The 25,569-nt window shown below is 39.9% G+C and overlaps 1 protein-coding gene across 2 annotated transcripts in view; it reads right to left on the bottom strand.

Moving 5' to 3' along the window:
* dock1 (dedicator of cytokinesis 1) overlaps positions 1-25,569 on the bottom strand; it is a 244,084-nt gene that overhangs the window by 31,100 nt on the left and 187,415 nt on the right. For both annotated transcript variants that reach the window (XM_059325282.1, XM_059325284.1), the window contains exons 30-40: positions 22,757-22,835; positions 20,677-20,777; positions 14,192-14,250; positions 13,328-13,476; positions 12,150-12,235; positions 11,648-11,804; positions 10,312-10,352; positions 9,011-9,101; positions 6,214-6,333; positions 4,845-4,934; positions 3,987-4,091 (exon numbers count right to left, since the gene is read on the bottom strand). In XM_059325282.1, coding sequence (XP_059181265.1) covers positions 3,987-4,091; positions 4,845-4,934; positions 6,214-6,333; positions 9,011-9,101; positions 10,312-10,352; positions 11,648-11,804; positions 12,150-12,235; positions 13,328-13,476; positions 14,192-14,250; positions 20,677-20,777; positions 22,757-22,835 — 1,078 coding nt within the window. The remainder of the gene's footprint in view (positions 1-3,986; positions 4,092-4,844; positions 4,935-6,213; positions 6,334-9,010; positions 9,102-10,311; positions 10,353-11,647; positions 11,805-12,149; positions 12,236-13,327; positions 13,477-14,191; positions 14,251-20,676; positions 20,778-22,756; positions 22,836-25,569) is intronic.

The following is a 25,569-nucleotide window of genomic DNA, read 5'->3' as shown; positions in this document are numbered from 1 at the left end:
ATTAACAACTAATAAATCATAAGGAGCTGAATCAAGCACTCTTGCATAGAATCAATTCCTAAGGGGGGTGGATACAAAATGCCTTTATCAGAGTATTGATTTTCTCACATAATTGACTTTTCCCCCCGAGGACATGGCAATGCTGCAACATAAACAGCAACATAGGGTGTGAAAGAAAAACGCTCCGAACTATATTTATCTTGATAAGTAACCCGCACTTGAACACTTCCTGTGCACTCAAATAGAAATCTTTCGGCATGATTGTGAAATATATCAAGAGGGCAGGCAAACTCTGAGCCCTTTTAGCAGGAGACTGTTAAGAGCCATAAGGCAAGAACTCTGACTCGCTTTATATCAGGGTGAAATGTGAAGACCAGCTTGTACAATAACTAGTACGTACTGTAGAATAAGGAATACCACACTTTAAAAAGACATATAAAATGGGTAAATTAAAGCTATAATATCTGACTTGTTTACATTAAAATGTCTAAAAATGTCGTTTGTCTGCCAAACAACATAGGAGAAACAAAGACTGTATTCACAGGCGGCAACCTCCGGGTTTGAGCAGTGAAGCAAACCTGGAAGTGCCTTAAGCCTACATTCCTTCAAAAATCCAACCGAGGGCGCAAATGTCGGTTGCAAAAGATCTCTGGTCCTATCTATCTCAATACCAAACGAGACAAGAGGAAACCTCTGGGCCTGAAAAGTGAAGCCAATGTACCACAAACCTGCATTCTTTGTTATGGCCTGCAGGGGGCGACTTCACCGGTTGCAAAAAAGTTTGATTATATGGAAGTCTATGAGAAAATGACCCTACTTCTCACTTGATTTATTACCTCAGAAAAAAAAGTTGTGGCAACATTATGGTCTCAATCGCTAGTTTCAAGTCTTCTTAAAGACAATATGATGTTACTTTGGCCTGCACTGGACTCATGTGAAACATTGCACATATTTATTTACTGTATATAATTATACTTCACTGACACTTTCACATGCTTGCACTACTAGTTTTAGCATACCACTACTGGATGTAGTGTTTTTGTTGTTTGATTATGTCTTACAGTTCAAAATTGTACTATTATTTTACACTGTTTATTTTCATTGTATTATTCTATTTTATTCTTATTATCTTAATCTGTTTTACTCTGTACTTGTGCTGCTGCAACACCTGAATTTCCCCCATGGAGATCAATAAAGAAATATCTTCTCTTATCTTAACTGTGTAAATAATTGTCCCATTTCGAAGAAAATAGATGATAAAGCAGGGTATGATTTGGGGCGTGGCTACCTCTGATTGACAGGGTGCTGTCATCAGGATGGAAGCAGAACAATGCTTATCTACAGCACAGTGTACATCTGAACAGCCGTGAACTTGTTTGTCGTGTTTGTCATTTTTATATAGACCCATCCTAGTGCCTCCCACCTCCAAATATGGTCTCTCCAGGTTTCAAAAAACAATGATGGTGACAGCTGTAATGTCGAACTCAATGCTTCAAACGGGCAGCTCACAACTCAATAGGTGACCTCATGGTGACGACGCCCATTATTTATATACAGTCTATGTTTATTCAGTGATTTTATCAGTTTTAAATCACAGGGTCCATTTGTTTTGGAGAGGAGAAGACCTGCGGATAATTTGCCTCCTGGTAAAACAAGACAATGTTTCATGACGATGAACACTGAAGGAATCCTAACTGGTTCCACAGGCTGCAGCTGCAACTCCATCTTTTGTTACCATTTACAGTGAGAGACCCCTAACAGCACAAAATGACATATTGTGCGTTTAAGTGCAGATTCCCATTGGCAAAAACAACCGGGCATGTACTTGCCCTTGTTATTTTAGGTAAGGTCAAACTACCTCGAAAATAAATAAAAATAGAAAAAGTCCTGTCCTGTCTAAACAGCAAGTTAGATTAGGCCAGTGCAGCTTGCCCTGTCTGTAATGGAGTTTCTGCCCTGCCAGATGAGAGGAGTTAGCAGCGGCACATGGAGATCGGGGAGTACAAAAGACCCTCGTGAAATGGATGTTGTCCATAATAAAATGAAAAAGGGTATAATCAGGGTTGTTCCTGAAACTGGACTTGAACAATATCTGATTCTGCGAGGACTGTACTGTGCTGCTTGTGTGTATAAATGGTTTGAAACAACACCTTCAGCAGCATGCCAGATGGCAGCCTAAAAACAGCTGTAACAGGGAATGCATTAAGAGGAAACAAATCCTCAGCATTGCCTTTTTTTTTTGCAACACAGCATCACACAGAGAAGTTCCTGCATCAATTATATTTCTGTTTAAATAAAACCTGATATGTGGACAGAGCAGGGCAGCCTTCACAGACAGATATGCACAGAGTAGCACCTCAGACACAGAATAAGGCTGGTGAGGAGATATCAAACCTCTGTTAAACACTGACTAAATCTGTGATAAGCCGTGATCAGATTGGCCTAAGGCCAGCCAGAACATTTAGAGGGGAAATACAGTTCAGGTTTAGCAGCCAAGTATATACTTGGTAGGGACTCCAAATATACTTGAGGGTGATCATTCAGTTAAAGTGTTCTTATTCATAATGATTAATGGCCAACTAATGGTGGTCAGGTTGGCTTCCACTGTACTATCCCACCAGTTCTTTCAAAGTAAAACTACAACTAAACGAGAATAGGTCTGAATGTTTCGGGGCCAGAAAGAGCCTCTCTCACCACAAAGCAATTTATACTGTGATCGTTTCCCTTTCTTTTCACTTTGTATTGGGTGCATGCTTTTGTTGTGCAGGCGGTGACGGGACAGCTTGTGATGCGGGCCTCGCTCACAGTGAGGAAAAAAGGGTGTTTAGCTGAACTTCAGGTGATGAAATTAAAGGCTGTGTTTGCAGCGTGATCAGCCTTTAGATCAGTAAAACAAAGATTAAGGTAGTTTCTTGTGCATAAGTATGTCCTGAAATGGGGGATTTTGGGAAAATCTTTAGGATTGACCAAGCACTGACTGATACAGTAATAAGTAAGTAATGCAGGCAAACAAAGAAAAACACAATACAACAGGAAAACACAATTAAAACCTAGACGTCTAGTTGACCAGGTACATACAGTCAACTAAATGCCTGTCTAAACAGATATGTCTTAATCTGACATTTAGAAGATCAACAGACACAGCAGACTGTAAGGGTGCAGGCAAAGAGATCCAAAGTTTGGGTGCTATGGATTCAAAGGCTCGATCAACCCGGGTCTTAAGGCGGGTGTGTGGGACTGACAATAAATTTAAAGTGTTTGATCGGAGGCAGCGAACAGAGGGATATGGGTGAAGTAGCTCAGTTACATATGCCGGGGGACGGATCCAGCAATGCTCTGTAGAGTGAGAATCTTAAACTGGATCCTATATGTAACAGGGAGCCAGTGAAGATTTGAGTACGGGGGTGATGTGAGATCGTCTGTTTGACCTAGTAAGTAGCCTTGTGACAGCATTTATGACATACTGATCGAGGAGAAAAGTGAGTTAGCGTACATGCTAAGAGCAAGTGGATATCACATAGGAAGTAAAAAGAGTAAAGAAGTTGGAGGTTTGGACTATGAACAGGAGCAGGCTAGAATGGAGAGAAACAGATTTTTTAATTCACAGCTCTGTCTTCCTCCAAGAGACCCACTTTTCCCTCTCCGCAGGGCCTCCGTCCAACACATTATACGGATCTTCTCTACAGCCCACACATGCAACAACAGCTGCTTGTGATTCACAGTTTGTTTTCTGTGTGTGAGTAAGTGAACCCTAAGTGAAAACCAGACCGGGCGGGATGTTGATCAAGGGAGTCCCGCCAAAACAACCAAAACCCTGTGGGGGCGGGACGTGTGAAACATATTGACGGCTGAGGCTGAGAGCTAAGCGAGCGCTAGTAAAGACCTATTGATCGTCTATTTTGACAAGCGGCTCGCCCACGCTGCGCGATCAGCCACGTGCGGGGCGCTAAGAGTTGCGGGGGATATATGTTGATGTGAGTACTCACACGTAGGAAGGAGGGGAAGCCCATGCCGTAGTAGCCGACAGCGAAGTAGTCTGGCTTAGGCCGGATGACCTTCACTATGTTTTCGTAGAACTGGGCTTGCTTCCGCTGGTGGGAGACACAATGGAGAGTTTCAGTGTTGTTGAAAACATTAACACATTTTTAATGACTTCCTAACGTATGACATGTTTTGTGTTTTCAGTCTCTTGAAAAATTTATTTTTTATTGTATTAGGTTTTGCTGGTTAACCCTCCTATTATGTCGCAGGTCTAACTGCCCCTTTTCAAAGATTAAAAATATTTTTATAAATAGTTAAAAGTATTTTTTAATAAAAAGAAAAACAATTAAAATGTAAAATAAAAAAAACAATATCAAGTAAAACTATTGTATTTGATATGTCGGTCTTTTCAATGTACATAAAAATATGAAAAATACATATAAATATTTTTAAAAAATAGTTAAAAGTATTTTTTCATAAAATTAAAAAATTTAAAAAATGCAAAAAAAAAAAAAAAAAAATCAATATCATGTAAAACTAACTTAAATGTAGGTCTTTCCAATATACATAAAAAAAGAAAAACAAGTGAATTATCCTCATTGAACCATGATAGGTGAGAGGTAAAGAACACCATTGCACTAAATATTGATTGAAATGGTTATTAATGGAGTCAATAATTAAATATAAACAATGTTTATTGGGATTTTTTAGTTTCTGACACTGTTGGATAATTGCTGTTTCTGATAAATGAACATAACAAGAGGGTTAAATAAATAAAAATAAATACATCACAATCTTTTTTTTGTCTCTGTGTAAAACTTTTTTTACAATTAAAATTAAATCACAAAACCAATATTACTTACCAAGGAAGCGCTGAGCTGCTCAAAGTCAAACATTTCATTCTCGTACTGCTCAGCCAGTTCCTTTCCTAAAATGATTGCCTCCTCCCACATCTATTGGGCATACACACAAACAAAAAAAAGAATTACATAAGTAATTATCAAGATTAAAGCTGAGATAAAGCATTTTCTTTTCTCAGGCAGCTGAATGACACAAATGGTCTCTCACAAGCAATAGAAAACAAATTAACGGCAATTAATGATATTATATCAATATGCTTTACTTTTTCTTTGATCTGAAAGGCTAAAAAAATCATATGCCATCCTGTTTGTGAGAAGCAATTTTATTTTAGTGCTGCATTTCCCCCTCGAGACTCATCCAGTGCAGTGGAGTGGTGTCACAGATAGATGGGAGCCACTCGAACATGTTGAAAGGCTTCTAAGTGGCTTACTGACAGACTCGATTGGGCTGAACTGATCTGGGCCAGGCTGGAGGTGGATCGAGTCCAGGCTGCGACTCAGATCAGCCTGCCATCAGTGAGAGTGGCGGTGGCAACACCATCTGGGACTTCTTTCTGGATGACTCCGATGACACTCTTAGAAACTGTCCTCAGTTGATTTCCCCCCCTCTCTCTGGAGTGTTGATGCGTTCTTACAGCCACTGTAACGCTTCCTGATCACTTTGCCTGTGTTTGTGTGCAAATGTTTCGCCAACGCTTTTTCAATTTGTTGTCTCGCTGGCCATATCTTGCTGAGTGACAGTTGGCTAGAGCACCAAGAGTGGCGCCCGCACCCCAACATTGATGACACATGCACAGCCTTGGGACACCATGTCTGAGAAGCTCTGGCTGCAGTCCCGCAGACTCGATCCAAGCTTAGCTCAAGCTGAAAAACATTCAACCCTCCTCTGGAAAAAAATATGAAGAGTGCAAAAAAGAAATGCACAGTCCCATACAAGCGGAATATTTTCTGAGGTACATATAGACTCTGCTCTTATCCTCACAATAGGACTGTATCATACAGAGATGGTTTATAAGTACCTCACTGAAGTGGTATGGAGGAAAGGAGAAAGTGAGCCGGAAAAAAAAAGGTTTCGGGGAAGGTAGGGGACAACACAAAAGAGCCACATTAATACTTGTGCGGAACGATATGTGCCTTCGTCCATAAGAGCATCAGCTAAAAGAAGAGGATTATTTACAATCCCCGTTCTGTGAAAAAGGAATATGAAACTTCCATTCAGCGGCTCTTCTTCAAAACCCACCTTCTCATGCCAGAAGAGGTATTTAACAGAGATGACAGCATCTAAAAATAGCATTCTCAGAGTCCAGGATTTATCATGATTATGACCACTCTCCTGCGTATGCGTTTCCCAGAATATATGTGTGTCTCTTACCTTGCCCTTGTCAAAGTAATTGATAATCTGCTGGTAGAGCTGGTCCTTAAGCTGTCCTTGAGTTGTGGCCTGGTAGCCGTCTCTCTGGGTCAGGTGGGCTGCACACTGCTCGTCCGACCACTGTGGAGGTGAAGTTAGCATCAGGGTCAACGCCGGGCAATACAATACAGAGGAAAAGAGGATAGGTGACAAGAAATCAATGAGCGATTTATAGCTCATGCAAACGGGTGTGATTGGTATAATTCTTTTTAAAGCTGCCCTGCACTCTGGCAGGGCAAGATGGAAACTTGAGACATGGGCAATGAAACATGTGTCGATACATATTGAATGGCTCAGAGACAGCTTCAGTGGAATGTATGGCTCTCTGCTTGCTGTTGAAGGATTTTGTACACATATTCTCACAACCCAAAATAGTGCTCCACTATGCTGGCACAGTGTTTCACAAACTTTTTTCTGGGAAAGCGTTTTTTTGTTTTTGTTTTAAATGACAAACCATTAAGAAACAATATACAATAGAAATAGCCATTTCAAAAGATATACTGTTTCATAAATTATCTTCCCTCTCACATACACAATTTTACCTCTCACATACACAATTTTCTCTCACATTCACAATTTTATCTCTCACGTTTTATAATCTTATCTCTCACATTCACAGTTTTACCTCTCACATTCACAGTTTTACCTTTCACATTCACAATTTTACCTCTCACATACACAAAAAATGCCTCTTTTTTGTTCAGAATGGCCCCTCATAGACTCCCAATATTTTTCCTCTCATCAGTAAAATAATATACAAATTTAAAAAACATTATAAATAAGACAAAATACGCACATTTAGGCAGAGACCACAACATTTTTGAGAATGACTGGACTGGCCCACTGGAAGCCAGTCCACTGAGCTGTGAGAGCAGAGAAGCACAATTTATGCTCGTGTTAACAGTAAACATCAGATACAATCGAGTCGTGCAGCAACATAATCTCGTTTATTACAAATTCTGCTTGATTCTGTAAAGGATGGCAGACAACAAAGCATGATGCAAAAAAAGAAACAAAAAGACTGCGAGGTATCCTTTTGTGCTGACCGTGTGCTCCATCATGTCTTTTCTTCACCCAGCGTGAAGAATAATGAGCTTTCTGACAGGCTAGAGCAGCTTGGCTAACGGGGAGATGGACGATCTGATTGGCCTCTGTGTCGAGGACGCATAATCCTGTGCCAGGACCGATTCATTACCAGCCGGTTTTAATTGGGATTCTGTGGTGTTGTGAGTAACCTGAAGAGTTAAAAATCTCTGTAAAATCGGACCAAGTTTCTTGTACAAGCCACATTTGAATAGCAAAGCCGAGGAATTTGCATACCCTGGGTTTGGGGATGGGAGAAAAAGCAATTGCTCTGCACATTGTTGCTCTGGCATGAGGAGGGATGCTGGGAGGCTTTGGATCAGGTTATTGATTCCTTTACAGCTAGACTGCAGCATTTACAGGGTAAAAAGCATCTCTGTTTACTCATGGGCGAGTTTGATCGAGCAGAACTAAAGTGCTGATACATCTCTGACAACACACAAAGGGCTGTAAATTCATCAACCATTATTATACAGCTGCAGGTACCCTTACTGGAGCACTAATTATTACTACAGGAGCCAGTTTTAGTCTGTAAATACTGGTGGATGCAGAATCATGCCTCCATCATTCATCCTCATTCAGGCTTGTTTACACAGGCCTGTGTTTGAGTACAAAGGGAGCACAGTGACTTCGAAGATTACACAGGACGGCTTATTGGAGAAGAAAGGATTTATCCAGACTCTGGTGAAACAAAATTAACCAATTTCCACAATATAATAGTGAATCCCTCTCGGAAGGTATGATCAGGAACGCCACAGCTGCTGAGAGATGAGCGGAATTAAAATAATAATAGCGAAAACAACTCCTGCAAATGCTACTGTGACTGCTCAGTGAGGAAAATGTGATTCAGTCACAGCCTGCTCTCCCCTATCGGGACCTGTACAAAGGCTCATGCAGCCAGCTATTTATGCAAATACAGATGAGATGTTGGGTGCAACCATTTTGGATAAAGAAGGCAGAGAGGAACAACTCCAAATTCAGGGTACACCGAACCCCGGCTGGGAATAGACACTGCAGCTTTGTGTGAGGAACTCTGTGTGCGGATGTGATGTATTTTTGTCAAAGATAAAAACTTTTTGAGACCTAGAGCAGGCCTACATTAAAGAAAAAGCTGTGATCTTAAAAGAAATGCTTCATGATAGAACATAAATATTTATGCATCTAATTTAAGATATCATTGCACTTAAAGTGTGGTAGAAACCTGTCGTCTCTCCCACCTTAGACCAAAGGCTCCTGCACCTAAACCATGTGATTTACTGTGGAGAATTTTTCGTTTCCAGCTGACAAAGAGGACAGTAAAAGTACACTTTTATCTCGAAGCACCTCAGGTGGCTGCGGCTGCTTTATCCTCTGCTTTAAACTATATCTTAGTGCTTTTTTTTTTTTCTCTGGACGGATCAGATACTGGCCTTGATTTGCATCGACTACGCAAGGTGAAAAGATGCTGCTCAGCAAGTCCGTCCTCTTAGCAGCCATCTCATGCTACGGTGAGATTAAAGGGATGTGGCCTTATCTCTCTAAATCCTGTACACATTCAAATTCACAGATACACACTTGTTTAAAGCCTGAGGTTAAATGCCATGTGCCTGACAATAGATTAACAGTGTATTTGGGGGCCGTTTGAAGTATTTACGAGCTCCTACAGTTATTTGCTGTTGATGTTGTGCCTGTGTACCTTGAGCAGCTTGGCGTGTAGCAGCAGAGTGTAGGCAGCCTCGGTGTAGTTGTCGCACTCTTTGTGGAGGTCACACAGCTTGTACAAGTACCTGGCAGGAAAAAGAAATGATTTATGGGTCATGTCTGGGTGGGCCTCTCTCACACTTTAACAAAAGACAGAAAGTTAACTCCACCAGACTGATGTGTCTTGACAGCCTCTTTTTTACCTCAAATAAATCCTGACAGACAGATGGAAAAATCTGACTGGTGAGATTGTGGAAAGGGAAACGTATTTTTAACAAAATCAAATATTTCATTCAAGACCTCTGGGGAAATAAAGCTGGGAAGAAAGGGGCCAAAATGTACAACAATATGTTTTTGGCAGGGAAATTGTTTTTTTTAATAAATTTAACTTAATGTGATAGCAGCCAGTATCCTTATGTACTGGACGTAAAGTGGTGTGTAAAATGCCTCGAAATGGTTAAATGTCAAGAAATTTAAATATGCTTAAAGTGATAGTTTGCATGTTCTGAAGTGTACTTATCCATAATCAGTGTATTATCTACATTACTGCAATGGACCACTGTGGATGGGGGCAGCAGCCAAACGTTTAAATCAATATCATAATAGTAAGTACTATATCATAATATAGTTTAATTGTATGCTTTATTTAGAATATTCCCACCACAACACCATGCTTTGAAATAGCCCTGTCCTATGGGGAAGAGAATAGGTTATGCTTTCTTCATAGCCACCAGACTCTTTGACAAAAACAATACTTTAACCTTGCAGATTACAAGCATCGCTGGTCTACCGCTGCCTTGATCGATTAGGTTGTTTATGTTGTTGGAATCGGAACTTAACCCTTTAAAACACCAAAGTCACACAATAACACCAACAAACGAACCAATCAAGACAATAATAGACCTGCATCTCCTGTGTTCTGCGAGGTAAAATTACTGTTTTTGTCAGTGGAGTCTGGTGGCTTTGAAAAGAGCATAAAGGCTTCTGTTCCTAAATGGCTGTCTGACAGCAAGGTAAAGCAGTGAAAATATTTGAATACAGCGTTTTAAACTGATATTGATTTGTTTTCGGTGGAACTTTTTTTAAGGTTAAAATATGTTTTGCTGCTGCCCCCATCCACAGCAATAAGAAGTTTAGCTTCCATGTCGATAGTCCTGCCTGCTTCTCCACACTGGAAGCATACTGATCACCATCGACTGTAGGTAATACACCCACTATGATAAGTACCTCATACAACCCCACTTCAAAAAAATTTTAACTACGCCTTTGACATGCACCAGGCTGGATGTGACTTACCTGATGTACATCTCCTCTCTGTCTATCTCCTTGTAAAAGTTCTAGACGAAGGAAAGACACATATCATTAAATTTGAAAAACTTGATAGGCTTCCAGTGATAACAATGTCATTTAACTGTTTACAAAGGTTTACTGTGTCATGCTGACACTGCAAAAAAACAAAACAAAACAAAAAAACTAGAAATCACTGGACTGTGGATTATTTTCAGTGTGTTTAAAAGAACAATATTCTGGCAGTGTGACAACTCAATTTTCTAAAAAATTGAAAAATTACAATGTCCTAGCTTACAGCTAGAAGATGTTTAATATTTACTAAAGACAAGTAAAGTTGGCTTCAGAATAAAATAATTCACAGTGGAACACACTCACACCCCTCCCCTGGCTGAAACTAAAAACTTAAATTTTACACAACTTGGCACAGCACTGAGGGGAACATGACTCAGGTAAATGCTGAATGTAGGCCAGAGGCTTGAAGTCTTTTCAATGCCAAACGTCACGTGAGACATAACTGACATTTCAGTGCTCCGAGAGGAAATGTCACTTCACAGAGGTGGGGGTGTTTCAGGTGAGTTGCTCTGTGATAACATCACATCTAATGTACAGTGAGATGTTTCTTGTGAGTTGCATGTCATTATGGTCACTTTACTGACAGCAACAGCAAACTAAAACTAAACCTAGGGGTGGATTAGGGGTGGGAATAATTAATACATTAATAAATAAATAAATTAATGTATCAGTACTCATTGAACTGAAACACGGCCGAGCGTTCAGTTCTGCGGCCCTATGTTAATAAGCCAATGAGCTGAGTATTAAGTTGGATAAAGCTACAGTTTGCAAAGTGAAAGTTGCAATAACAATTACAAAACACACAGAAATACAAGAGTATTAATTTGAGCAAAATAAGCTTACTGTAGCAAACCTTGCTAGCATGAATTACTAGGTTTAATTTTATCCAAAACATATCTAAACACAAAACACAATTAAAAATGACGATTACTGTGAAAACTAACCTCATGTCCGGGGCTAAAACATAATTGGACATTCAAATCCTTGACGTTATCTTTACAGTTTATTCTCACGTGAGTTAGTTTTACGATCGACAGGAAGTCTCTTTTCATCCTTTCAAAATAAAAGCGTCTGTTATATATCTTTTATTTTGCCCACGTATGCCCATAGCAATTAATCCATTAATTGATTGTTAACATTATAGATACTTGAGTTGGCAGGTTTCTTCCAAATGCCCATCCCTAGTGTTGATTAAAAAGACATGTTACCCCCCAGTCATACATACAGGGGAGTGTGTGCATTCACAAACGGAGAAAAGAAACCATCTTACGAGCACATTGACAGTACAGCTCATGCGGTTCTCTTTGTTCTCGTCGTGCATGATGGTCCTGTAGTCGAGCAGCCTCTCCAGCAGACGAACCACCAGAGTGACGAAGTTCTCGCCCGTCTTCGCCAAGTACTTGTGCTTCCTGCAGTGCTCCAGTAAACTGGTGTGTGTGTGTGTGTGGGTGCAGTGGTGTTTGGTGTGTAGGAAGAAAAGCCAGGGGCAGAGAGGAAAACAAATGTGAAGCATGTATAAGAGCTTCTCAGACAGTTTAAAATGTCAGACTTTTGCCACTAAGGATTTAAGGGAAACTTCCATTTTTCTTCTTCTGCACATTAAAGCAGAGTTAGCATCCAACTGTTCTGAAAGCAAATATCACAGAGACAAGCTGCGATAGCCGTGTGATCATCAGCACACTGTGATTATTTTGAGGAGTGCCATGTTGCAATTAGCATTACCTAACTTGTAAGAGGCTCAGGCGTAATCCTGCCTATTAATCAGCACTTACATTTTCTGAAAGAGAACTTTGTACTGCTCGTCTCCGCGGCCCCCCTCCACCTCGTGATCCAGCTTGGTGATGATCTCGTTCTCAAACTGCAATTAGACAGAGCAGGCGTAAATAATCAGTGTAGCTAATTTTTCAATTCATTAACGCCATCTCCCTGTCTCACTCTTGCTCTCTCTCTGCATCAAGGCTTGGCTGAGGGGATCTGTGCATCCACTTTAATCGCCCCTCTCCTGCAGCCCAGCTGGTTTTCCGAGCTGCTGTTTTCTCTTCATTATTCTCTTGTCTTATTATTATCTGAATAAATCAGCTTAGAACACACAAAAAGGCTGCATCATGAGCCACATCTGCTTTACTTTTGCTCCGTCGCTGCTTTGAGCTCTTGACAGTGATGCATGGAACCTATTTCTCGGATATTTGTATGTAGCAGCTTTATCAAAAACAGGTTTCATTGTCCTGAAACAAACCAATTTCCACTGACTTCTTTATTTGTTGGCCGGGCACAAATACAGAACAGGAGAGCAGGGTGCAGCCACGTAAGAAATGATATAAACGCTGCTCTCTGTTAAGCCCTGGATTTACAACACACAAGGCAAAAGGTATTTTACTGGCTTACTGAAAAAAGGGGTCATGCCAATGTGAAATTGATCACATTTCACTCAGGAAAAGAATGAAAAGTGACATTCACCTCCAATAAGCCAGATCCTGAGTGACACATTGGCCTAATTAGCAGCTCTGCCTTCCCTTGAGTGAGGGATGTTGCTTTAACTACGACTCCCTTACACAGGACTTCAACAGCCAGCAGAGACACGAAGCCATTGTGCTGCTTTACTATTTGATTCAGGCACAATAAGCGTCACATACTTTGAGGCGCCCACATAAACATCACAAAGCTGGAAACTGCCTGCGACATCTTATGGCTGAACAGCTGTAGCCAAACGGATTTCCTCATGCAGAAAGGTTTAATTCTGCACTGTAACATCAAGTTCCACTTACCGTGGCTGTTGATAATCGGAGCACAACAAAATGAGATTTGCAGAATTACAAATAAGCTTGTGGCTATGAAACTTTTAGTGTTTACTCCTCTTTCGGATTCCCACATCATCTCCCGCTACTTTATATGAAGACATTTTTTTGTTACAGTCCTTTTTTTCCCACTGTCATGTTTTTAGAGGACGCACCCGCTGGAAGCTGCATGTGAAGTGGAACTCGCACTGCATCATGTCAAAGAAGATGGGGATGGTGGCCTTTCGCAGCTCGATCTCAGGAACTAGTGTCATCTCCAGGATTGGACCCACCATCTCTGGAATGAATTTTATCTTGTGGGGCCCTTTGAGAGAGAGAGAGAGAAAATAGAGGATATTTACATATAAATGCACTGGATTCAACACAACCTATTTGCAGCCTTCAATTTCAATCTCAAGTACAACATGTTGATCCTAGCAGAGCATGAATAATCCTTAATGTGCTACAGATTTAAAATTAGCTGTTCCAAACAAATAGAAAATCTGGCTCTGGCGTGTTTATCAAGTCTCTCATCAGATATTTTTCCATGACAAACGCGCGATAAATAACTTCAAACCAAACACCTCAGGTAAAAAATAGCATGGGGCTCATTAAAAACCTGTGAATGAGTCAATCTAATCTGGTGGAAAGCGCTAATTAAGGGATCAGATGGTGTATGTTGCAATGAGAAGACTTTAAGACAGGCACAGGTGCCCGAATCTAACACTGCAATCCCCCCGATTTCACCCCATTGAGAATTGGATTTTCAGTCTCTCATCACACAACATAAAGTAATTAGCACTTGATTGTCTATATTTAGCTGCTGTTCTTTGCTGTTTGAGTTGAGAGACGGGTATTTAGTCAGCAGATAATCATAAACATGACTCGAGAAAAGCTTTAACATGTGTAAAGTGCTGACGTTTTAATGCAGAGCTTGTTTGATTGATCTTTATCGGCTTATTCATTCAGAAAATAAAGCAATTTCTTTTTTGATACATGTGAAACTGAACAGTATTGACACAAGGAGTTGGTTTATTTACCAAGATTGTACCACATGTCCCTGATTTCAAAGCCGATTTGTCTTCTCATGTCCTGGTACCTGGAACACAAACACGATTAAATGTTAAACATGCTTTTCTTTTTCTCCAAAACCTGCTACATTTCTCTTGTAGATTTGCCACTTTTTTTTTTCTCGTAGATTTTACACTATTTTCTTATAAATCTGTTACTTTTATCCTTGTAGATTTTACACTTTTTTCTCATAAATCTGTTACGTTTTTTCACGTAGATTTGCCACTTTCTTGCCCTCATAAATCTGCAACTTTTTTCTCACAGATTTGGCACTTTTAATCTCATAAATTTGCAACTTTTTTTTTCAAAATATTACCCCCCTCCCTCGGGTGCGTATTAAATTTTTTTTCCATACTTGACCCTAATACGCCGTCGTATTTATAAGACCACCGATCATGAAAACGAGAAAACATATATATTTCTGAAATATTTCAAAGCTTGTTTAGAACTAAAATGTTATTTTTATTTATTTGGCAAATAACAAACTAAAATCAAACATAACATTCAACCACATCCTGTTCAGGAATGTAAGTAAATAACTATAATTTGACATCTTAATCAAGAAATAATAATGTGCTTTACTGTATATTTTACTTATTTTTTGGGAAAACAGTAAATTGGAAAATTAATGGATAACAATAATAATTCTATTTTAGCATTAAAAATATAATTTTGGTTAAAGAACTTCTACATACTGCTGTATTAACCATTATAGAAACATAAAAAATGATTTTGGCAATTACTAATGCTGTTAATTTAGGACAGCTGTGGCACAAACCGGTGATCTTTTTAAGCACTGTATGGAGATGCTAAAAGACAGGCTGCTAGTTCAAAGGTGCTACACAACTTTCAAACAATAATATAACAATAGACAAATATTTTCTATGTAAAGATAAAGTTGACTAATGGCGTCCTGAGCAGAAAATGAAGCCTCCGTCTCTCTGTGTGCGCCCTGACCACAGTAAGTTTGTTTTGTCTTTCTGTGATGTTCAATCCAAATACACATTAGAGAGTTATTTCCACTCAGGCTGTCAGCTATGGCCTGTCTTCTGCGATGTGTATTTGACAGAGGACAGAAGACACAAGAAGTGTTTGATCAGACAATCTTTGTTGGTACTAGCTCTTTGAGGTTGGCTTGGCGTGTCAAGAGCCCTTATATAAAACAAAGATTTGCAAAATCTCCCGTCCCGACTTTTTGTCTAGCTATTGCGAATGAGGCCGTATAAGCTGATCAGCTCTGCCATGTCTAGGTCATGAACCAATCTCCGCGGCAGCTTGGAGCCCCGTCTTCCCGCCTGCCACGCGGGCCAGGTCACAGAGAGGACAAATAGTCAAGTGGAAAGGACGGAGAGGGAGCGACAGGTAGTGAATGATGGAGAAACTAACTGGAAACAGCAGTCAGAGAGGCACAAAGTGAAACCAGTTCTGTGAAAATGGTGGCATGAAACTAGAGTAATTGATTCAGTTCTTTGAAAACCGATTGGACCATGGATAAGAAAAGAGAGCAAGATGAAGCCTGAAATTGTTTTAAGATCAAGAATATAGAGGAGATAACAGCCCTAGGGGAGCCACTTCTGACCGTTCTTCCACTAGTGAGGTATTGCATGCTTTAGCAGCACCATTGCATGCTGAGATGTAATCAGATGGATTTTTACTGCTGGCTTGCGGTAGGAAATAACTGCAATATAGTGGGTCTGTTTTGAAGCAGATCCATCAAAGTCTCTGCCCTCAACCACGCCATGTAGCTGCATGGCTGATCAGACAGATAAAATTCAAGTTGCATGCAAAGTCGAACTACCCTGCCGTGTTATCCACTTTATCATGTGTCGTGCAAAGAACCATATTTGGGAACTTGAGAATGAGATCCCCATTTCCACTGTGAGGTCATAAAACCATATGGATTGCTCCCAGCTAATCAGCAAAGAGCAGGCTATGTCACAGATACTGACACCATGGCACCTGACCTGATTATAATAATTATATCAACTCAATTGACCTTGGTTTGCAGCATAAAAAAGTAACATTTTGAAAAAAGTCACAAAAGTCTTCGTAAGTAATATCCTCCAATAACACTTGGTTGGGTTGAAATTTTCCAAGTATTTTAATGAATGCCCTATAAAAGGCTACACCTTGAATGAGATAAAAGGTCCCGTATTATTAAAATGTGAGATTTCCATATCTATTTTTGATTATAAAGCAAGTCTAGATGCTATATACTGCTGGTAATCCAAGAAGAGAACAGTAACACAAGTAAGTAGTCGAAGTGGTCATAACAAACTGTTTGAGACATAGATAAGCCTATGATTTGTTAGAATTTTCTAATTCTATAATTTTCTTTGTGCATTTTTGAGATAGAATATTAAAAATTAGATTATTAACTTTACATTGAATAAGTACATAATTAGATATATTTAACTTTATAAATGTTAAGAATATGCTTTTTTAATACTGGAACAGGCTATTTTGTTTATTGTTTAGAAATTGTGTACCATCACTTTAAGAGAGTGCACCTTTGTGCATTTTGCTTTGTAAGAACTTTAGTGTAGAAACTGGGAAGGCAGCCTCAACTAGCTGTGCAGTCACACAATTTCAATACTGTCCTGTTTAGTTTAAAATATCCAGCAAGTGGATTCTGTGGATTTAGCTGCTTGTGACACATGAGGAATAAATGTTGTTCTCGCTCTAAACAACTTGATCATGACATCAAGTGAATTTTTGTTAACTATCTCAGTCGGACACGTGTAGCTGTAACCACCAGCTGAGTTGCCTTCCACAGTGACAAATTGATCCATACGTATAACTGAAGATTTAAAAGGAATACCACGAATAATGGCTTATGTTAAATTATTTACATATCTTAATGTTGTACCAGTCGGTCTGACAGGTGATACAGCTGTGCAGCCCGCCACAAGCAAGCAAGTTAGGTCAAGTCAAGTCAAATTTATTTCTATAGCGAATTTACAGACGGCTGAGCCGCACCGAAGTGCTTCACATAAACGTGCATAAAGTGTAATAAAATACAGGATTGACAAAGGTAAAACAAATAAAAAGGGTGAAAAGACATTTCCTGCAAGAGTTAAAATAAAGCAAAAAATAAGGGACAATTTAAAGTAAACTGAGGGATTATAAGGGGACTCTATTCCCTAGCATTTGCAAGAGGAAGACGTTAATCGAAGGCAAGAGAAAAGAGGTTGGTCTAGTAGTAAAGATTTCTCGTTTGGCAGCTACAGCTCCTCCGTCCTGTGACAGAAAAGACGTGATTGAGGTAAACGAGGAGAGAGCACCCTCTGTCTCACCTTTCTACCTCACCGAGGGCCTGACATTGTTGAAAAGTAAAAAGATGAGAGTGTGACACCTCTACTGACCCCCAATTAATATACATACAGCGCCTTCTTCGAACAAAGTGACATTCCAGGGCACCCCGGAGCCCTAACAGAATACTGAAACCCAATTGATTGCAATGCCAATATTGTACAAAGACACACTAATGTGTTTTGATAGAGAGAGCAGAAGCATTGAAAGAATCCTTAACAAAGAAGCTGCGTCACCTCTTTGTAGTCTGGCCGGGTCAAAACACTTTAGCACAGTTAGCTGTCAGAGGGAGAAGCGCTGCCCAAGGATTGATCTTAAAGCAGAGTACTGGCAAGATGATAAAGATGTCTGCCTCTATAAATTACTGAAAGCTGCCTTATGTATTCATCTTTCCCTGTTTATGTCTCAAATTCAAACTCTGCAGCTTAAGCGTGCCTTATCATGTATTTCTGTGCACATATGTGTGTATGATTGTTCTTGCAGCATGCATGGGTGGTTTGAGAAGCATGCAGGCCTGTGCCTCTAGATATGTGCGTGCAGATGACTGCTCAGGAGGCATCATGTCCTCATCTGAGCCGAGGCAGATGCAGGGTGCTGTTCTGTCACACTTCTGTAGGCAGCGAGACAGGCAGCTATGACTGTCGGCTGTCAGGACCTACAACGCGTACCTGTCAGCTACGGCCTGCGGAAAGCTCTCGGAAAGGCTCACTAAGAATAACAGAGGGAGACTGGGTCAGGGAAAGGGGGGCAAAGAGCAAGACTGGGAGGAAAGGAGGAGGAATGCATGTGGAAACAGAAGTGATGGAGGACAGACATGAAGACAGACAGATTGAGAGAGGGAACAAAACACACAAGAGATTGACAAGCAGTGGCCTGTAAGAACAGATGAGATGTGATCAAAGCCTGGAGCAAAGCAAGTGCGAGATACTCACTAAATCTGACAATTTGACACTCCCTCTCCTCATCACTCATTTGTGCATATCATGACGATGACATTGCTGCATGCTCATTTATCCAGCACTCTCTGTCTATCTGTGTGTGTGTGTGTGTGTAGCTGAATTCCCACAATCTCTGCCCAGAGCGCTTAACAGATAGAAGGTGAATTCCAGTTTATCAAATCCTTGATCTTATCTGTTGTAACTGATTTGTGCCTGTTATGAGAACACATGTAATATATATTACATGCAATCATCAAAGTAGCTTCTGAGGTCTCTATCACAGCAACATGCCAAAACACATATTCATTTTATGTTAAATATCACAATATAGTATATTTTTCCAATTTATTGGTTTAGTCCATATTAAATAATGATTATTTTTGCATACTCTGTTCTCCAAAGGACAGAAATAGGGTCGTAACACAGTTTGGTAGCTTTTATTTTTGACATTGCCATAGAAAGTCATTCATTATCCTAAAACCACATATCCAAATTCAGGTTGTGGCGGGCTGCAGACAATCCCAGCTGAGGTTGAGCGGGGTACCCTGGACGGGTCTCCAGACAGCCATTCACTAATGTAACCTGAGCTGCATGTCTGTGAGGAAGCTAAAGGACCCGGAGAGAACCCACGCTGACACTGGGAGGACATGCAAACTCCACACAGAAGAGCCGCAAGTCAGATTTGAACCTGTGACCAGCTTACTGTGAGGCAACAGTGTGAATACATCACGATGCAGCCCTTTGTGACAGAAAAGATGTATAAAATATATATATGACTGACAGTTTTAAAAGGTCTTGACAATATATTGTCATATCACCCAGCCCTCAGGCATTAACCCTCCTATTCCTATGCAGTACTGCTCTTTAAAGGCTGTTAGCCTGTTGTCAGTAACCTGATCTAAGTGTGAGAGGGAAATGAGGATCACACAGACACCTGTAATGGACCGGAACTTCACAAACAGCACCTGGGAGATGTGTGGCGCAGGAGAAAAGCTGGTGCTAAAGAGCCACGCTCAACACACCTCTGATTTCACCCCTCTGTTCTCTGCTCCCGAGCAAGGCACAATAATTGGTATTGCAGGCAGGACTGACAGTTCACGCGCCAGCACACAGGGATACGGGATATGGAGACGTGGAGGTAAAAGAGAGAAGGTGAGTTGTAGGTGGAGGGAGACAGACACAGAGACAGAGAAGGAGAGTAGGCGGGGAGAGGTAGAAAGAGTGGGTGAAAGAGAAATTGGCAAACCCTGTATAATATCTTCTCCAGTTACTCTGGAAGCTACCTGGTTGTATATGAATGACATATTTTGGAATGTCAGATAAACAGTCTGGAAATAGCAATGGCAGAGATCAGCTCTTTTCTGTGCTTACGCCAGGAAAGGCAGTTCTTGTGTGTGCGAATCAAATAGCGTCTTCTTTCGGGGGAAGGCTGACAAGTGGAAGGAAGCAGGGTGGGGGTGGCTGGGAACGTCTTGTTTGCTGTGTTTGGCTGTTTGTGTGGGAGCTTATCAGGTCCGATAATAAAGCACTGACCGGCGAGGAGTCTCGCTGCCAGTGTGATGAATGCTTTAGTGACAAAATCTCCTCCAAATGAAGATGAGAGCCAATATGGTCCACGTCTGCCCAGAAAGCATTTACACGTTTGGCTGCATTACCAGACTCTATGAGAAATACTAATGCAGATGAATGGCTTACTGCGGATACAGGCAGAGGATGAACGGGAAACAAAGCCACTTTCTGAACTTATAACTGGAAGTCGGGTTAGGTCTTAGAGCAGATTTTCACAAATAATAAACATCTAAACTTTGTGGATATAAAACTTCAGCCATCTAGAAACTCTGTGCACTGTGATATCAAATTATTTCCCCTTTATCTGTTGTGGGAATAACAAACAAAGGCATGTAGGAGGTGCTTTACGGAGGAACCTGTATCCTACGATTCAAGAGGGGATTCCCAACTTCGTCTGACACCTGGATTTGAGTACAAGATACGTTCTCTGTAGCCACCAAAGTTACTATGAGGCCGCTTTGTTCAGAAGGGCGAACAACTAGAGCAGCCTCCACTGGAGCCCTGGTGTGTTGGATATCCCTGTGAGAGTCTGTGTGATGAATTATATAAAGCCTGCTCATGCTGCAGAGGGAGCTCGGGCTGTGTTGATGTGCAAAGAGGAGGCCCTGCGGATTGAGAGAGCGCCCCATACGTACTTGTGGAAGATCTTGGCTCTTTTGTCGCTGGAGAAGTTCTCCAGCTGCAGTGACTCCTGGGTGAGGAAGGCTACAGCCAGGTGAAAGTAGTTGTTCCACAGCTAAACCCACATAAAGTGAAGGAGACAGGTGGAAAGTGGTGTTAAAAAGAATAAAAAGAACACTTTACTCACGGTCAAAACCAGTTTAACAACAATATCATTCAGCTCCAAACCACGCTACGTGGGCTGGAAAGCTTTATACTTTCAGTAAATCAAAAGGGTTAGTTGCGATGGGTGTACTTGTGTGTCAGGAAGCTGTCCCAGTGGTCGGAGGGGAGGGTGATTTAGGCCACTGGCCTCCAGAGCGCACTCTTAATCAGACAATGACAGCAGCTAAAAGGAGTGCCACTATAGCCACCTTTTATTTTACTGCAAAAAGTCCATTTATACATTGGAAGCAAGCCTCTTCATAATGTTTTCAAAACATACAGTCATGGAAAAAATTATTACACCACCCTTGTTTTCTCCACTTTATCATTATATTTGTCCAAAAAAATGTACATTTAGTTGTACCAGGCATTAAAATGAACAAGAAATTGAATAAAAAGTGTGGTCTTATAATTTTTTCCAAACCCATAAGCTAAAACACATGACTATTTTGCCTACAACATTAAAAATGGCTGTAAAAGACTAGGGACCCTGTTTAGACGCTCTGTAGCGAACGGTCTAAAGTGCATGGTACAAGTGCATTTAGAGCGTGTCCACCTCACTTTTGTCAGTTAAATGGTGCAAATTCTAAATGCAAATTAAGGTGCAAGGGGTTGTATTTAACCTTGTACTAAGTCATAAACATTAATTTAGCCAATGTTATCTCTAATTCTACATGAAAGCCAGGTGCATGTGCATCTTGAGCTATGCTATTTACTAGTGACTGCATATGAGGAAATGCACCGATAACCTATTTCACCAAGGAGAAGGCTACACATGGGTAACAGGAGTGTGAGGATCAGCTTGGACATCATCTGAATCCATGCATGAACCATCCACCTGCCATACTTCCAAATTAATTATTTTCTCTGATTTAGAGAACCGTTCCCACATGAACATTTAACTCCCCCTCTGCTAGTCCCCGTCAACTATATTACTCTTTAAATTATGTATTGTAGTGATGCATGAGTGGTTTAATGATTAGAGACGCTGCTTTCGGGGATAGGAAATGTTTCCATGCATTCAGCAAAACCGGAAACAGAGCTAAACTTTAAGCTTGTGAAATAATTAATGATGTTACGCTGCTGTTCCTTATCTTGCATAATTGTATCTGCTGGAGATGTTCATATTTTACTTAATATATTCCTTATTATTTTGCTATTTATTAGATATGCCCACTGATATTAATTGCAATTACCATTACACTAGTGTGTCACAAGTGTACGCATGTTGAGAACCATGTGCTTCCTTTACATACAAGGAAAATACTGCACCATTGACTTTGGACCAGGCTTTGAGTAATGATAGTTGCACTGTGCTGTGTAAATGTAAGATAGGATCCTATGTGACTCTAACCAGATTAATTATCTTTGCACTATTGAACTGTACATTAAACACTTTAAAAAGACATATTTGTCACACTAAAACACTGTTAAAATAATCAATCCATAAAGGCTTTAAAAGATTAGCAGTTTAGTTGGTTACAGCATTAACTTTCTTCCATATGTCAGACATTTAAAAAGGAAGCAGAAAAAAGTTGCTCTATTCCAGGGGGAGCAGGTTAAAATATTCACATGCACATCAAATTGCCAGCCATTACACAATAATTGATGTTCCCGCTCTACAATTTTTATGTCTACTGCCTTCAGTGATCTTTTTTTCCACCCCTCCTGTATTCAGAAGGTCCAACAATGCTGCATTTGGAACATTAAAAACAGTCTCAGGATGAAACTGCAGTGAAGAGACGACTTAAAAAATTGCCATCCAAACCTTTTCCAAAGCTGCTTTTAATAATAGTACTGAAAAAGGCATCTTTAAAGAGAGTGGGGGAGCTCGTATCAAGGATGTTTCCAAAAGAAAAGAAAAGGCTCTTTTGACAGTTCAGCTCTTACCTGTAGCTCAAAGTTGGTTTGATCCAGAAATTTCTTGTTCAACACTGCTGCATACTGATTAATGGCCCGCAGGAACACTCTGGAAAGATAAGAGGAAAGTGTTTGGATCTAGTCTTCTAACTGATGAAACAAGTTTTTGTAAGACAGAAAATAAAGCCATTTACACTCAAAAGTTTCTAATTACATTGACTTAAAATTTGTGTGCCTACTGAAACCCTGACTGATAACATTTTGCTTGTTGATCAAGTAGCCCCAAGATATATACACCCGATGCAGACCAAGCGGCAACCTCCGGGTCTGAGCAGTGAGGCAAACCAGAAAGTGCCTTAAGCTGCATTCTACCAAAATTTCAACAGGAGGCGCTGACGGCGGCTGCAAAAGTATTTCATCCCATTCATTTCAATACAAAACAAAAAAACTTCTCACTTGATTTTTATTTCCTCAGAAATGTTTTTTAGGACAACACTATAGTCTCAATCGCTAGTAAAAAAATCTTCTTCAAGACAATTTGATGTTAATAGTGGAAATAATGGCCCGATATAGAAGAAAATAGAAGATAAAGAATTATATGATTTGGGGCGTTTCTAGCTTTGATTGACAGGTCACTAACAAGGTGAGCCATCATCAGGAGAGAAGCACAACAATGCATATCCACTGCAACGTGTCAATAAAGTTTAAGGATGTTTGCCGGTTTGATCTCATAACTGACCCTTCCACACTGTATTTTCACTTAATGACAGTTTTTATAAACATTTTGTTCATTAAAAAAAATGTCTTGTTCAGCATTTAGTTGGACTAACAGACACTCCAAGGAGTCGCTATTCAGTTTTCTGAGGTAGTAACATACATTTTGTTTTTGTTTTCTGCTAGCCAAAACTAACAACCCAGTAAATGCTAACATGAATAAGCAGCGACTTCGCTCAGTCAGGTGGAGGTGTAGAGAGGCGTGTAGTCAGTGTCGTCAGATCTCCTTCACTCCTCGACAGTCTAAATGTAGTCTTTTCGGAAACAAGATTGCAACACAAGATGTCGACAAATGTAATGCTGAACTTGATGCCTAAACGGGCCACAAACCAATGGGTGACGTCACAGTCACTACGTCCATTATTTATACAGTCTATGACGCAAACCCATGCTAGAAGTCCAATATAGCATTAGACTTTCTAAGAAACTGCCTGTAGGCCCTGGGTTTTCATTGTATACTTCAGAATAACTCATTAATCGGGAGACTGACGAGTAGGTTTGACGCTGTAGCCAGACAAGAAGAGAATGTTTGCCCTTGTGAAAAACAGCACTGAGTGAAAAGAGGTGAAGCACATGCAGGTCCAATCTTTTTCTTTGGCAGACTTGAGGTACAGAAGGGGCTTGAGGCACTCACGAAAAAAGATGCAATGAGTAGATCTTAATGAGAACACTGTCTGATGGGTTAATCCACTCTGATGTTGCAGAATTAAATGTTAATAACTTAAGTGGCATGAAGCTTTTAGAGGGGAATTATGATTGCTACTTACAGAGTCAGAGGCCCATCCGCTATTTAACTTCATTCCCTGGCGAAACCAGCCATACAACAATGTGTGTACTAATCTCTAAGAATTACCCACTGAGAAAAAAAAAACCTTATCGTGAGTGTAGGAGAAAAAATGTCTAGCACAGCATATTCAATAACCTGGCTTACTTTATTTAAAGAACCCTCCAGGTTCTTATGGTTTCACAATCTTAGTTTCAGTTCGTGTCAGTGGTGGAAGAAGTATTCAGATCTCTTAATTTGGTAAAAGTACTAATACCACACTGTGAAATTACTCCACTACAAGTAAAAGCCCCGCATTCAAACCTGACTCAAGTAAAAGTACAAAAGTATCAGCATCAAAATGAACTTAAAGTATCAAAAGTAGAAGTACTTGTTATGCAGAATGAACCCACTCAGATCATTATATATAATCTAAATATATTATTATATTATTTGTATTGATGTATTTATGTAAGCAACATATTCATTTCCTCAAGATATGGCTCATTTTAACTACTAAATATACTGTTATGATGTTTCATTAAAAAAAAATCACTTTAAATTTGTCATGATTTTCATGTCAAAAGTAACTAAAGCTGGTAGCTAAATAATAACAATATTTACCTTAAAATGTACTCAAGTAGAAGTATAAAGTTACATAAAATGGTAAATACTCAAGTAAAGTACAAGTATCTCAAAATTTTACTCAAGTATAGAGACTTTATCCCAAATGGGACACATCGCGTTGTAGGTTTAATTTATTTATACATATTTAACACTCTACATGTGAAAATTAATTTATGTACATGGAGATTAACATGTCTAATTATTATACGAAAGTCAATCTGATGAGAGAAAACACTAAGAATGCTAGGGCAACAAACTTAAAAGTACATCTGTATTATTACTGTACTGTATTTTATTTTGAAGGACAGAAGTACGGTCCACGTGTATTGATAACGGTGGTTGATAACGGTGTTATTCATTTGGCTTACCCAGAAGCATCCAATTTCCCCCTAAAAATTCAGCAGCCCCCATTGTTTTACAGCGAGGAGATCCAAGTGTCTGATTTGGCATACAGTTAGCACACGGCTAATTCACTGGAGTTAGCGTCCTTTAGCAGACTCTGGTAAACCTGTGCCTAATGTAGGCTACACAGTTAAAACAATACACAGTTCAAAAGATAAGAAGTTAGACTTTAGTTTCATACCATTTCATTAATTACAAGCATTACATGATCATTTATATGAGTAATTAATGTGAAATTTTGATAGATTCTTATTCGAACGCTGTCCGAAATGTTATT

This window comes from Centropristis striata, chromosome 21 (assembly GCF_030273125.1).
Source record: "Centropristis striata isolate RG_2023a ecotype Rhode Island chromosome 21, C.striata_1.0, whole genome shotgun sequence".
NCBI lineage: Eukaryota > Metazoa > Chordata > Actinopteri > Perciformes > Serranidae > Centropristis > Centropristis striata.
This window is presented reverse-complemented; position numbering and strand designations above follow the sequence as displayed.